The 14244-nt window shown below is 55.6% G+C and overlaps 1 protein-coding gene across 3 annotated transcripts; it reads right to left on the reverse strand.

The window, feature by feature from the left end:
- Positions 1-1418: 1418 nt before the first annotated feature.
- Positions 1419-14003, reverse strand: Bcan (brevican). Of its 3 annotated transcripts, none has more exons than XM_057794028.1 (14): positions 13668-14003; positions 11273-11380; positions 10508-10879; positions 10076-10250; positions 9697-9824; positions 9066-9359; positions 7756-7980; positions 6676-7200; positions 4388-4495; positions 3872-4030; positions 2976-3058; positions 2573-2717; positions 2121-2332; positions 1419-1829 (listed from the first exon to the last, which is right to left on the reverse strand). In XM_057794028.1, the coding sequence occupies exons 2-14, from the start codon at positions 11358-11360 to the stop codon at positions 1734-1736; spliced, it is 2610 nt and encodes an 869-aa protein (XP_057650011.1). In that variant the 5' UTR covers positions 11361-11380; positions 13668-14003; the 3' UTR covers positions 1419-1733. The 3 variants fall into 3 exon arrangements, with proteins under 3 accessions (XP_057650011.1, XP_057650010.1, XP_057650009.1); XM_057794027.1 differs by having other exon boundaries at positions 2142-2332; positions 6676-7242; positions 13668-13999; XM_057794026.1 differs by having other exon boundaries at positions 6676-7242; positions 13668-13999.
- Between the last annotated feature and the right edge of the window lie 241 nt (positions 14004-14244).

Consider the following 14244-nt stretch of genomic DNA (forward strand, 5'->3'; position numbering starts at 1 on the left):
GGTCTACTGCCTAGGATGTCCCAGGCTTGGGTGCACCCAGATCCACAGAGGATCTGCTTATTTCCTCAAAGGTCCCAGACTCAAGCTTGACCCACAGAGGTTCCAGGTTCCTGCCTATTCCCTTTGATGTCCCAGACCAACGCCCAAACCCACAGAGGTCCTGGCTCAGGCCTACTCCCTCTGTGGTCCCAGACACATGCCTGGCCCTGCAGAGATCTCTGGTTCCTCGGAGGTCCCAGATTCACGCCCAGACTGGCAGAGGTCCTAGCTCAGGCCTAGTTCCTGGGAGGTCCTAGACTCATGCCCGGACCCACAGGGGTCCTGACTTAGGTCTACTCCCTTGAAGGTCCCAGAATCATGTCTGGACCCTCAGTGGTCTCTGGCTTTGGCTCACTTGCTCAGTGGTTATGGCCCTGTACCTGTTCTGGTGGAGATTACAGACTCTGGATCAGGTTGCTGCCTCAATCCTTACCTGTCAGTGTCCCAGGACTGGGTTGGCTCCTGGGACTGGATTTGCTCCTGGCTTCAGCTCCTGGAGGAGCTTGTTTCCTCAGGCCCTCTCTATCCTGTGGAATTTGTTGCCCAAGGTGGAGTTCCTTGCCTCAGGGCAACTTTGGCCTAGGTTACTGGCTTCAACCTGTATCTGTAAGTCCTGTTCTGGATCCCCTCATGCAGAAGTCCCTGGGTTGGAGTTGGACCTGGAAAGGTTTCTGGCTCCTGTCTACTGCCTGGGAGGTCCCAGACTCGGGTATTCCTGGACCCACAGAGGATCTGCTTACTTCCTCAGAGGTCCCAGACTCAAGCTTGAACCCGCAGAAGTTCTAGGCTCCAGTCTATTCCCTTTGATGTCCCAGACTAATGCCCAGACCCACAGAGGTCCTGGTTCAAGCCTACTCCCTCTGAGATCCAGACTCACGCCTGGCCCGGATCTTGGCCATTCTTACAGGTGTAAGATGGAATCTCAGAGTTGTTTTGATTTGCATTTCTCTGATGGCTAAGGATGTTGAACATTTCCTTAAAAGTCTTTCAGCCGTTTTAGATTCCTCTGTTGAGAGTTCTCTGTTTAGGTCTGTACTCCATTTTTTTTATTGGATTATGTGATCTTTTGGTGTTCAATTTCTTGAGTTCTTTGCATATTTTAGAGATCAGCCCTCTGTCTGATGTGGGGCTGGTGAAGATCTTTTCCCTTTCTGTCAGCTGCTGCCAAACCAGACTCTTCATTTGGTTGGAGTCCCATAAAGGCAGCAATGAATCCTTAACCAGCTGGGCAACTCTTTTGCACCACGCACTATATCCACCAACTTCTTGGTGACTTCTCTGATCTTTTTGCAAGCTAATAATCGCAGCAGACCTACTTACACCTACCTTCAGAGGTTCTAACCCTGTCTGACTGTCCACACTCACACAGAAACATCAAATTTGTTTGGGTTCAAACAACTTTATTTCCATCTGGTTTTGCTGGCATGCCACCCTGCTAATCCTTTCAAAATCAGGAATGAGTAGCAAAGGAGGCAGCTGATATAAGAGAGAAGTTGAGGCACTTAGGGACTTACCCATTGTCCTGAGGGTAAAACCTGAGGGCCAGGTATGAGAGAGAGGGCCCAGGCTGGGTGGAGCCATCGAAGTGTTTCCCAGAAACCCCTTCTGGCACTGTCCAGTCCCACCCCTCTCAGGCCACCCCCTGTTAAGGGAAGAGAGCAGTCCTGGGGACAGCAGTATTCCAGGCTGGCTCCTTAGAGACTGGATGGAGGGGTCAGCAGTGCCTTCCTGGGCCTTGGGAGCTGTCCCAGTGGTCTTTCTGGGGTGTCCCCTGAGCGCAGAGCACGAGCCTAGGAAGACACACGTACTCACCCTCCACACTGGATGCCCTTGGTCTCCTCAGCACCTTGGTCCTTGCTATTTAGCTCCTGATCTTATCAAAATACTTGCCCTGCCTTTAGGAGCCCAAGTGTAGTTGCCTGTTCTCAGCCATTAGCACCTAAGGTGTCTCCAGAACTCCAACCCACTTACTTCTATGAACCTTGGAGAGAGGCAGTGGTCACCCCAAGCTCACACAGTCAGTGAATGACAGACAGAATGGGTCTTGAGCCCAAGGCTTCCAAGTAACTGCAGGCCCCCACCTGTTTCCTCTTGTCACTCACAGGCCTTCGGGGCACACAGGAGATCTGAGGGGCCTCCCAAAGCCCATTTTCCTGGCAGCGGATCAAAGGCAGGTTGCGCTGGGCCAGCCCCTCCCGGCACCGGTATCGTAGTACAGTGTCCACTGCATAGCGCAGCCGAAGGCGACCAAATATTTGAGCCAGGGGCAGCTGTGGTGGAGGCCCACAGGACACTGCAAGGGGAATACAGTTAGAAACTGGGGGTCTGGTTTGTGGATGATGGTTCACAGAAACTTGATGGGAAGGAAACGAGTGGCCACAACTGACAAAAAAAAAATCAGATTTTCTGAGTAGGCCAATGTAATGCGTCACCCTCCCACAGTCTGTGGTACACCCTGACGGGTTCTTCTGGGTAGCTTAGCTCTCCTTTTGTAAGTGGCAGCCCCAACCAGCCTTCTGCTGTCAGCCCTCACCAAGCCCCATCTTGCAGGTGTAGGAGAGGTGGTAGTTGCAGGGTACGTCACTCCACCGGCCCTGGTCATGCCACACCATGACCACACAGTTCTCCCCGGACAGGAAGTAGCTGTCAGGCTGCCCAGGGTTCCAGTTTTCATAGAGCTGGGAAGGGGGAGGAGAGGAGGTGGTGAACTCAAACCCCATAAATACCAGAAGGAACGCCCTGAGGAAACTGGAGGGAGGACTTGGGGGCACCCAGGATATGGAGGGGCTTTGCAGGAATGAGGCAAGAGCCCAAGGAGACAGGGACAAGGAAAGAAGGGGTCCAGGGGAAAGACCGGAATGAAGGAAGCAACAGTTCCTGGGGGCGGAAGGGCATCCAGAAAGTGACCTAGACTGCACTGCAGTGGGAGTTCTCACCACAGGGGCACCGTCTGACCACAAGAAGTCCCCCTCAATGGTCCTGTCATTGAGTCCAATCCACTGGTACTCCCGATAGCGATCTGGGGAGAACAAAAAGAGGTGCAGTGAGCAGGAAGCCCTGTGTTCCTGGGCCAGTGACTGACCTTTTGGAGAGTCCATCCAAAAACCTGCTTCCTAGGCAGTTTCTAGGCAGTTGGCTAGGCCTGTGACTGCTGGCTCTACCAGGAAAGCAGCGCCACCAGCGACTGTCTCCATCCCTCCTTTCTCTTTATCCCCCAGGTAAGATAATTATATTTAATATCATAAAGACTCTCCCTAAATTCTTTTCTTTCGAAAGCTTTTAATTTTTTAATTTTATGTGTATGGGTATTTCATCAGCATAAATGTCGTGTCTCACTTGTGTACAGTGTCCTCAGAGGCCAGAGGCCTTCCGATTCCCAGGAACTGGAGTTATAGATGGTTGTGAGCTGTCATGTGGGTGCTGGGAACGGAACCCTGGATCTTTCAAAAAAGCAGCTAGTGCTCTTAACCCGTGAGTCATCTCTCTAGCCTGTCTCCTGATTTTCTTAAGGAACCTCCACATCCCATGGAAGGTTAGGGAGGGAAGGAAGAAGAGCAAACCTTGTTACCACAGAGTTAGGGAAGCAGATGCACCTGGGAAAACAGGGAGCCCGGCACTCTAGGCCGCCCTGCATATGTAGGACGTGGAGCCCAACCGCCCTACAGCAGGCTTTCCGGTGAAAGGCAGGAGGAGTGAAGGAGGGGAAAGGCAGAGTGAGGAGAGAGAGAGGAGAAAGGGAGGAAGAAGTGGGGACGGAGTGGGGAAGAAGAGGATGAGGAAGCAATGAGTGGGCTTGGTGTGGAGCACGCGCAGTAAGCCAGGCTCCACCCACCGTTGACGAAGTCCTGCTCCTCCGGAGTGCAGATGCTGGTCAGATGCGCACCTAGTGCTCGGCACTGGCTTTCTGCGTCCTCCCAGCTCCTCCGCGTGGAAAAGTGTTTGTAGCAGGCACCCTGGAAAGCTTCCCAGCCGGGGCTGCAGAACTGGAGGCCTGGAGCACAGGGGAGGGCCTGGTTTAGGTTGCCAGGTCGCAGATTGGCTTCTTCAACAGCCGGCAGCAGGAGGGAGGGCTCGGAGCCGCTTTAGAGCAGCCCGGGAGCCCTCAGCGCTTGGGCAGTGGCTAGGACAGCTGGCTCTCCCGCCCTGCTCTGTTCAGCCCTGCCCGCTGGAGAAGCGGCTACCCTCCTCCCTGCTCTGAAGACTGGACAGAGAGAGCGAGGTTCAGACCAGCCATGTAACTTGTCTGAAGAGCAAGGCCCAAATCAGTGACCTCCCTCCACCTTTGGAACTAGCTTATTGGGGTTAAGGTCCAGTCTTTCGACCTGCCTCCCTGCCCCTCCACACTCACCAACATCGCACAGGTCCCCCCCATAGCCTGGCAAACACAGGCAGCGGAAACCCTCCTTCTCTTCCAAGCATGTCCCACCATTGTGGCAAGGGCTGGGGATACAGTCACCTGACAGGGAAGAGAGTGAGTGGGAGGAGCTGTAAGGGGAGCGGTGCAGACTGAGCTCTCCAGGGGAGGGTTCCTGATCCCTCACCCAGACACTTTCCAGATCAGGGAGGTAACTGTTCTGCCTAGATCTGGCCCTTGCTACAGCCCATCCCCGAATTATGGGCTTCTCTTCTCACCCTAACCTCCCAGTTCTTCACTGACACCCTTGCACAAGGCCTCCATGCTCCCACCACTGTGAGCCCTGATCAGCCAATGGGAAGAGGCCAAGAAAGCCCTGGACTATCAATCACGAGACCTGGATTCCTGTCAGTCTCAGGCTGGGCCACCCGCCTTTTCCAGCCTGCTGGCTGGGCCCTGCCTAGGCGCTGGAGTTGTCAACATCTGGTCCCTTCTGGTCTAGCTGACCAGAGAAAGAGGCTTCTTCAACCAGCAGTGCAGACCAGGTTTCTTAGAACTACTCCCGCCAGCGTCGGACAGGGGAGGGGGAAGGAGAAGCTGGGCTTCCTTTCTTCTCCCTCCCCAGTGAGGTGAAGCCTGATCTCAGGTCGTGAAGGTAACAGTCCTGAGATCCTCATATTTGTTTTCTCCAGTCCTTGGGAGAAAGACTTTTTTGTTATTGCTGTTGTTTTTGTTTTTCGAGACAGGGTTTCTCTGTGTATCTTTGGCTGTCCTGGAACTAGCTCTGTAAACCAGGCTGTCCTCGAACTCACAGAGATCCACCTGCCTCTGCCTGCCAAGAGCTGGAATTAAATGTGTGTGACCACACCTGACGGGAGACAGACTTTTAAACCCAGTCTTTGGCCTCCCGCTCTCTAAGGCGTTTAAATCCCACCCTGGCTGTGAGCTACAGGGCCTGCACCTTGGCGGGGTAGTAGACTTGACTCCCTTTGGGTTTTCCTTCCTCCTTTTCTTTCCCACCTCCTGACACAGCAGGCAGGCGGCCTCTGACATCCTCAGCAGGCGACGGGCTGATACTGCAGCAGTTCCCCTTTTCCACTACACCCACTGCAAGGCCAGTGGGCAGAAAGGCTGCAGCTGCAATGGGCGAGCTGATGACATCATAGGGGCTACTCCACCTGGGCCATGGAGGAGAGGTGAGAACCAGGAGGGCTCAGCCTTTCCTGAGGGCTTCTGATGGGAACCTTAGGCTCCTCTCAGATGGTGGAAACCAGTTCATTTTCTTCTCCCATCCCACCTCACCCTTTGCATGAGACAGATTCTTGTTAAAGAGCATAAACCCATGTCTCCGGGGGTTGGTCATTAGTGCAGGGTTAGTGCAGGAGGGGACACTGGGCACAGGGCTCTTCCTGGGTGCATGGAGGAAGATGGCGTACATAAACCTGGAAAGGCCAGAGAACTAGCTCCATGCGGGAACGACCTGGGTAGGTCACACACCACACCCTGGCTGTGCGAGTTTCTCCTGTAGGTAACGGGACTCCCTTGGGTGATGTGTACAGTCAAGTCTGGGAACTCAGTAGTATGAAGGGGAAGTGTAGATGGCCCAAGGAGAAACAGAGGGGACAGCAAGGGACAGCAAGGGTGTTGGCGGAAGAAGAGCGGCAGAGAGACATGGAGAGACACAGAGGGTGGCGAGGGCACACGGGACCAGATTCCTGATTCACACTCAGTCATGAGCAGAGAAAGACATCTGGAGTTGGACAGGGTGTCAACACCTGGGTACAAAAGCACTTTAATAGAGATTTATTTCCAAGGCTTGTTTTCCATAAAACAGTCAAAAAATACTTCACAGAAGTAGTGGCTTAAGGCTCTTTGGGGTGAATATTCTGGTCCCCAGAGGTGAGGGGCAGGTATGGTCTCTCAGGCTTCCCTGGAATCACTGCGAAGTGATTAAAGGGATGGAACCAAGGGCAGAGGGAGGGAATAGCAGACGCTGGGCCTGGCTTCAAAGGGTGTGATAGGTATTCTGTGTGGCCAGTGAGTGTGAGCTACAGTAGAGGGCCCAGTGGTCAGTAGTGGAACTTGGGTAACAGAGAACTGGGGTAGGAGTGACAAGATGGGACCTGAGATCAGAGCTCCCTGGGAGAGACAGGTAAGGGAATGAGGGTAATGCAGCAGAGGATCTGGGGAGAAGGTGGATTAAAAGCCTACGTGTCAGGTGGTCCAGAACTGGAGAAGGAGAAAAAGGAGGAACAGGGGCATGGAGCCTTCAGCAGAATTACCTGATGAGGGGGCCACAGCCACTCCACCTCGGCTGGCACTGTCGGTGGGCAGCACTGGCTGGGCCTGCACAGGTCTTCCAGACTTCTCTCCTGAGGGGGTTTCCAGCTCTCTGGTACCCTCAGGGGCCCATGTGGTTGGAAGCAGGGAAGGGCCATCCTCCAAGCTGGAGCTCCCTGCCTCCTCACTCTCTCGAGGGACCCCAGAGAGCTCGGGGCTTCCAGTTTCTCCTGTTACCTCTCTTGCCCCATCTGGAGTGGACGTGAGACCCCCCTCCCCAGGGGGGAGGAAAGTCTCTGCAGGTGGCCCATGGGCCCTTGGAGGCCTGGGAGAAGGCGATGCACCCAGCTGCAGAACGGCCCCAGCTGGTGAGGACACCTGGGAGAGTGAGTGCTCTGTTTCCAAGTCAGTGGGGAGAGGGCTGCTGAGCTCCCTGGGCCACACCCACAGGTCCTCCTGCTCCTTCTCTTCCTCTGGAGCCTCTGTGTCTTTGTATCTTTCTTCTTCCTCCAGGGCTACCTCTTCTTCTGAGGACCGGGTAGGTGGTGCAATGGATTGGGTTTCCGATTCTGACCACAGCAAAACGGTTCAGCACCAGGGACAGCACCCCAGAGCAAGCTGGGGAGGGTAGGGGAAGGGTAGGGCCTGGGGGAGGGGACCTGGGAGAACTGGGAGAGAGGTGTCCTCGGTGTCTGTCGGGAAGAACTCTGACCATTGGCTACGCTGTGAGGCAACACTCTGGAGAGTTCTGCAAGCTGCCTCTAGCTCAGGCAGACAGGGCTGTTGCACCTCCTTCTCCCAGTCTGCCAAAATTACCTTATCTGTCTGAGGGGTAGATAAGGAATATATTTCCTTCCCAGAGAACACCCTCTAAACACCTGTTTCTCTAGTACAGAGGACTGGAGGTGGAATTTACTTGAATACCAAGTTTGGGAACGGGACAGGAGAGATGCCTTTTATGGTGGAACTGTTGATGAAGGCCAGAACTAAGCCAGCCCATAACCCTAGCACCCAGTGGGCTTGCCCTCCTGCCCCCAACTTCTCTAATGGAGTGAGAATACAAGGTATGGGTTTAAAGTTACCTAGGAGAATCCCAGGGGCCTCTGCTGGGTCTTCTGGGGAAGAGGAGCTTCCTCCTGCCCCGTCCTCCATGACGGGGATGGAGTAGATGGCCCCTCGAGACTCACTCTCCATAGCTTCCCGAGGCAACTGCAGCTCCTCCAGCTTCTCTGTCACTGTGACAATGGCCTCTAGTCCATCAGAGGCTGGGCTGGAGGCTTCCGAGGAGGCGGAGGGGTGGGCCGAGTCTGTGGTAAGAGGAAAAGGCCAATGGAGAGCTCAGGAGTCAGCTGGCCTGTGTCTGAGGCTCTAGGACAGACCTCAAAAGACCCTGGAATGTGCTTCATCCTCCCACAAGTTCTCACAGGGAGCTCAAGGGCACCCTGGAACATCACCACTCATCCCTCGAGTACTAATGCAGTGCTGGTTAGTTCTAGGCCAAGCATTCTCTGCGTATGGTATAGAGAATGCTAGGGAACTCCATCCTGAGAAAACAGACACAGGCATTAACACATTAGATACATGATAGAAAGAACTCTTTGTTATAAGGCAAAGTGGGGGCTCATTTTCCTTCGGAGGGATCTGGAACGTCTGAATGAGCTGCCCCCTGAAGAGATGGAACACAGAGTGGGGGGATAGGCCGAGTTTGGGTTGAGAAGGGGACGGATTCCATCTCCCCAGGTACAGTATTCAGTCAGTGTCTGGAGCGCTTGGAGCTCAACTAAGGCAACAGAGAAGGGGCTACTCGGTGGCTCAGGGGAAGGAACACAGGACAGAGACTCGAGAATTGGGGTGAGAGGAGCCCAGAGGGCTGTCTCCAGCCAGGACAGATGGACTATACGGTCCTGTTCCAGTGAGCCTTGCTCCATCCCACTGCAGACCAACAAACCGGCATCTGTGCTGCCTCTGTCCTCCATCTCTTCTCCCTGCCCATTCATGCTAATGCCCCTTATGTTCCTTTCAGGACAAGGCACTGGGCTCAGAATCTGCACCCAGCTGACTTCCAGGTACCACCCTCTGTCCACTCATCAGCACTCAGTGTCGAAAGACTTGACACTTGTAAGCACACTAAGGAGTTCCTGGGTGTGTGTGAGGACAGAGTGTCAGTCACCTGTGCTGGCCAATACGCTGACAGAGATGTGGGGATTGAGGCAACCTTGGAACCGGTGGAAACTGGTACAGACTACTGAGCAGGAGGGAGGTGAAGTGATGCAGAGGGCACAGTGAACATGACAAGCTGGGCACCAATAAGACCCCTGTGGGTGAATGGCCAAGAAGATGGTGAAGCTGAGGCTAGACTCCCAGGTCTGGCACTGCTTCTGAGGTTACTCACCTCGGAAACAGTAGACATTGAAGCGGTTCTGCTTGCTGGGGAAGCCAGTCTGATTGGGAAAGAGGAAGAGGGTCTTGACTCCTGGCAGACCTCCACCACAGCGTTGGCTGGGAGTGATGATGGGGTAGCGCACACTGCCGTCAGCCAGCCAACCGGGGCTGCACCGGTCCAGGCCGCCATTCCAGGCTGCATATAGCTGGCCCGTGCTGGCAATCTGTGCACCCCGTTCCAGACAGTAGTCCCGAGCCTCCTCCCACGTCAGCTTGCCGGGAGGGGCGCCTAGAAACAGTTCTCCTGAGTGAGAAGAAGAGCTGGGTCATCCTTCCACCCTGGACTCTTATAGGTCCCTAGGCAAACTCATTCCTGACATGGGATCATCTTGCCCACCTGATAGTATCAAGGATGGCATGAAACCCAAGATGAAGATTAGTGCATAGAGAAGCCTGGCCCCAATTCCTCACGCTATAGTGCTGCGAATCAGCCCCATTGGCAGCTACCTGTTGCCTCCAGAACAGTATTTGGAGGAGTACATCAATCGCCTGCCTATTTTGCCCTTAGACACATGAAGTCTACTGAGGCCCCAGAAGAAGCCCCAGGCCTTGTTGCAGGAGGGCTTGTCACTTGCAATCACCATTTAGCTCTTCTGCGTAGCAGTAGACATCATAGAGGTCCTCAGGACCCACCACTCCATAGTTCCGGACTCCAGGGTAACCATCCATGTCTCCATAGCAGGCCTCCCTTGGGTTCTGGATGGGATACCTAAGAGAGAAGAAGAGGTGAAGGACTGGTGCCTTGCCTCAGGAGGCTGCCCTATCAACTTTTCTGCTGTGTGACAAGTGGGGCAGGGATGTCGGGGTGCAGAAAAGTGCGCTCTAGGCAGGGGCTTGTCCACTTTCCTTAGGCCAGTTTTCTTCCCAGAGACAGGGAGCCCTAGGGAACCTCGATGGAGGGTGACAGCAGCAAACAACCCAGACATGACCAAGAGTCTCTGGGCCACACATTCAACCCACCTTACAGTCTGGTCGGACAGCCAGCCGGCATCACACTGCTCATAACCGCCGAGGTAGGCAGCATAGAGCTGCTCAGGGGTGGCGATTCTGGCACCTATGCGAGCACAGGCTTCCTGGGCTCCAGCAAAAGAGAAAGCATAGCGGGCAGAGCCCTCTCGGTAGAGAAAGACGACCCCTGAGGAGCAAAGAGAACTCCTGAGCCTGGCCATCACCAGCGCACAGACTTCCCCTCCCTGTCACTCTGTTCACAAAAGGCAAAGTCCGACTGAGCTCTCTAGGGCTCGTAGGACTGTTTCCCCGCTCTACTTTTCCAATTCAGCTTAGGCCTTTTGCACATGCAAGGTTTGCTAAGCCTCCTCACACTCAGCTCCCTGGGGGCCAGAGTCCTTTCCTCCCTCTTTCTAGGGACCTCACTCTACTCGCTCTTCTCACCTTTGACCTTGACTTCCACAGCATCACTGCTGTCGTCGATACCATGCTGGACCTCGCAGCGATAGACCCCGGAATCATTGGGCCGCAGCTCGCTCAACACCAGAGACACATCCGTGAGCGATGCAGGGTAGGCGGGCAGGGCTACTCGGAACCTGTAGGCTTCGTTTACCTTGACCCGCAGCCCGCGAGCCACCAGCACCTCAGCCTCCCGATCCCCCGCCAGAAAGGTCCACTTGACCCGGGGAAAGCCCGGCACTGCTCGGCGGCTGGTCAGCGGCCGCAGGTGGTGGACGTGGCATGGGATGGTCAGGGCGCCGCCCAGCACGCCCCGCAGCTGCGTGGCGCCAATGCGCACGCGGAAGGCTCGGTCCTCTGTGGACAGTGGTTAAAGCCCGCTGCAGCCAGACGCAGGACGCACTGCGCCTGTACGCGTGGCTCCAAGTCCCGCCCCCCAGGACTAACCCGCCTAAGGTGCCTACACCCGGCTCCGAATGCTGATCCCTGCCCAGGGTCTGAATGCGATCCTCCACCCTTAGCCTCCGGCCTTCAGCCCCTTTGCAGCACTGACTCCAAGACGTCCCCACCTTTCAAGGTCCCCAGCTCATCCCTATTCTGCAGTTGGCTCCAGCCCTTGCCCACAGAACTTCCTCATCTGTCTCCTTCCCGGTACCCGGGCTGGAAGCAGATGACTGGGATTGAATGGAGGCAGCTTTCTGCCATAGGGGAGATGCAGCAGAGACATGGGTCCTCTGGAGGGTGGCTCACCTGAACTGTCCTCTTTCAGGTCGTCAGCTAGGACTGCAGGGGCCTGGGTCAGTACCAGGGCTGCCAGCAGGGACAGCAGTGGGACCATGCTGCAAACTGATGGACGAACTTGAGGAGGAAAGAGGGAAGGTGCGGTTAGACTTGGGGGTGGACTTCCTCTGCCTCTCTGCACATTCCAGAATAACCACTAACTCTGTTTCTAATCCCAGCTCCTCAGCACCAAGAGGAATCCCCAGCCTCTGTGTGACCTAGCCAAGGCTCTTACCATCTCTGAGTCTCTGTTTTCTTAATTATAAAGAAAAAAAAGCACCATTATTACTACCTTGTGCATGTGGGGTCATGTGCTTTGAGTGTCTGTCTCTATCTGCCTATCTAGCTGTTATCTATACATTGTTATCGTTGTATATCTATTATCTACTTGCCTAACTATAATCTACAGCAGAAAGCACCCTGTGCACGTGCCAGCACCAGACAGAGTAGATGTTCAATGAACATTTATAACCCATGATGGGTGGCACTGTGCTATAACCCAGTGTGCAGTCGGCTGTCCCTGCACTTGGGTTCTACATCTGTGCGCCCAACCAGTCAGAAAAAAGGAGGCGGTACTGAACACATACAGATTTTTTTGTCACTGTTCCCTCAACAGCATGCATACGCTTGGAAATTGTAAGTCACCCAGAGACAGGTTCCCGAGTAAGAAAGACACGCGTGGGTAAGATGCAAAGACAGAATTCCATGCGAGGGGCTTGAGCACCTTCAGGTTCCGGCAGCCACATAGATCCATGGGTGGGGGTGGGTGCCCAACTGTGGGCCCACTTTCCCCTGCCCTCAGGTGTCAACCCTGAGCCTCCTTCCACAGCGGTAAAGCCCAGTCTTCTCTTTCTAGCCACTCCTCTTCCAGGAGGGCCTCCTAGACTGAACCCGGGCACTGTAGCCACTCCTGCTTCCTCTCCCCACAAGGACTTGTAAGGAAGCTGCCCCTGGTGCCCAACATCCTCTGCCCCCTCCATCCCTCCTACTTTGCTCTCAGTCATTCCTCTCTGCCTGGCACGGGCTTTTCCACCGGATCTCCTGGCTCAGAAGCCAGCCAGGACAAAGACCCTGTCCCTGCCAGTCTGGCCTCTATCCAGTTGCTCCTTCCCCCACCCATCTTTTGTGAAAGCTTACACTTGGAGAGTACTAGAGAAGGGTGCGGCGGGGGGGGGGGGGGGGGGGAGGGGGGGCACCGCCTGGCCATCAGCTCTGGAAACTCTCTCTTTTTGAGGACCGCAGTGCACTTACACTCTGGGAAAATGCGTGTGGGTGCCCAGAGAAGGCTAGAGAGAACTCTGGGCCACCAGCAGAGCTAAATCAGGAGCCAGGGCATTTGCCCTCAGGAGGGAAAGCTGAAGAGCTAATAAACACAGTCTTTAAGAGCCAGGCCAGAGCCGGGCGATGGTGGCGCACGCCTTTAATCCTAGCACTCGGGAGGCAGAGGCAGGCGGATCTCTGTGAGTTCGAGACCAGCCTGGTCTACAGAGCTAGTTCCAGGACAGGCTCCAAAGCCACAGAGAAACCCTGTCTCGAAAAACCAAAAAAAAAAAAAAAAAAAAAAAAGAGCCAGGCCAGAGTCGGAAGACTATGGGGACCCAGGTCTACGGATCAGGTAACCTGATGATGCAGCAGGGTACCAAGGTTAGGACGCCAGGCAATTCTTCTCGCTGGCTCCCTCTCTCACTCCTAGTCCTCACTCTGTGTTCACAGCTGGCAATCGCTGGAGCTTAAGTGATGGGGAATTTCCTTCTCTCAGGACCTGCCATGTCCTTCCAGGCCAGACTCCTCTGCTAACCAGAGCTATGGCCTTCACTCTTGGCTGGGTTATCGCTTGGAAGTAAGCAGGGAGTCAGGTTCTGAGGAGAAGGGTTGCTGGAGAGGCCAGGCTGAGCCACTCTCCGTGGGAGCAGTAGCTGCTCACACTCGTCCTCCCTTTTGCTCATTTCGGGACAGCAGGGGACTAGAGAGGAAGCCTGAGTCAGGGGATCCGATTGTCCTGGGACAAGAGTGGCTCCTGTTCGAGACTCAAGCGCTCTGACCCTTCCCGGAGGCACCGGGCTGCTCCGCACAGCTCCTTCGCTCAATCGCGCACTGGCTCCAGCAGGCTGCGCGGCGGAGGCAGGGAGCTAGCGGCCGTACAGTACGCTGTGCGCCTGCCCTAGGAGAGGCGCCGCCGACCGCGCTCTCGGGTGCGCGGGGACCCCAGGAAGCTACGGCGGGCGACCATCCCCGTCGTCCATAGCAGCCAGGCCAGCTGCGCACCCTTACCCACGCCCGAATTCTCAAGCTCAGAGAGGTCAAGAAACTTGCCCAAGGTCACACAGCAAGTAAGCGACTGGCAGGGCCCGGCCTCCGCACTCACCTTGTGAGGTCCCCTCCGTACACCGTGCGTCCCGCAGCCGCGGCCGAGACTGCGGCGCAATGCGCGGGCGCGAGCAGGGCCGGGTGCGCGGGACGCAGACGGGGGCGCCAGCCCGCCGGGCGCCGCACAAAACCCCCTTTCTTCCCACGCGCTCCGCCTTCCGCGCCGTCCCCACTCTAGCAGCCCCCGCGGGGGGCTCTGCGCGGTCACGGGACCCGTAGTCTTCTCTGCGAGGGTTCCGGGCTACAGCAGCCAGAGCGAGGGAGGACAAGCGAAGTAGGACAAGGTTCCGCGGACGGGAGCCCAGGACTTGCAGCGGGGAGGGCAGAAGGGGTGGAGAGGGAGCGGTGGAGGGCGCCGTGGCTACGCAAAAAGGCGAGTTAGAACACGGGAGAGACTTCTCATTGGTTAAAGGGGGGGAGGACTGACTCAAACTTCGTAGCTCAGAGGATGAAGGGATGATGGGAGCTTTGCCCAGAGAAAGAGGGCACTGGCGGGTGAAAATGGAAAGCCGTATTCTGAGGTCAGAGAAGGTGCAAACGACCACAGCCTCCCCTTTGAGGAAGCTTTGATTGGT

The sequence above is a fragment of the Chionomys nivalis genome, chromosome 18 (genome assembly GCF_950005125.1).
Source record: "Chionomys nivalis chromosome 18, mChiNiv1.1, whole genome shotgun sequence".
In the NCBI taxonomy this organism is placed as follows: Eukaryota; Metazoa; Chordata; class Mammalia; order Rodentia; family Cricetidae; genus Chionomys; species Chionomys nivalis.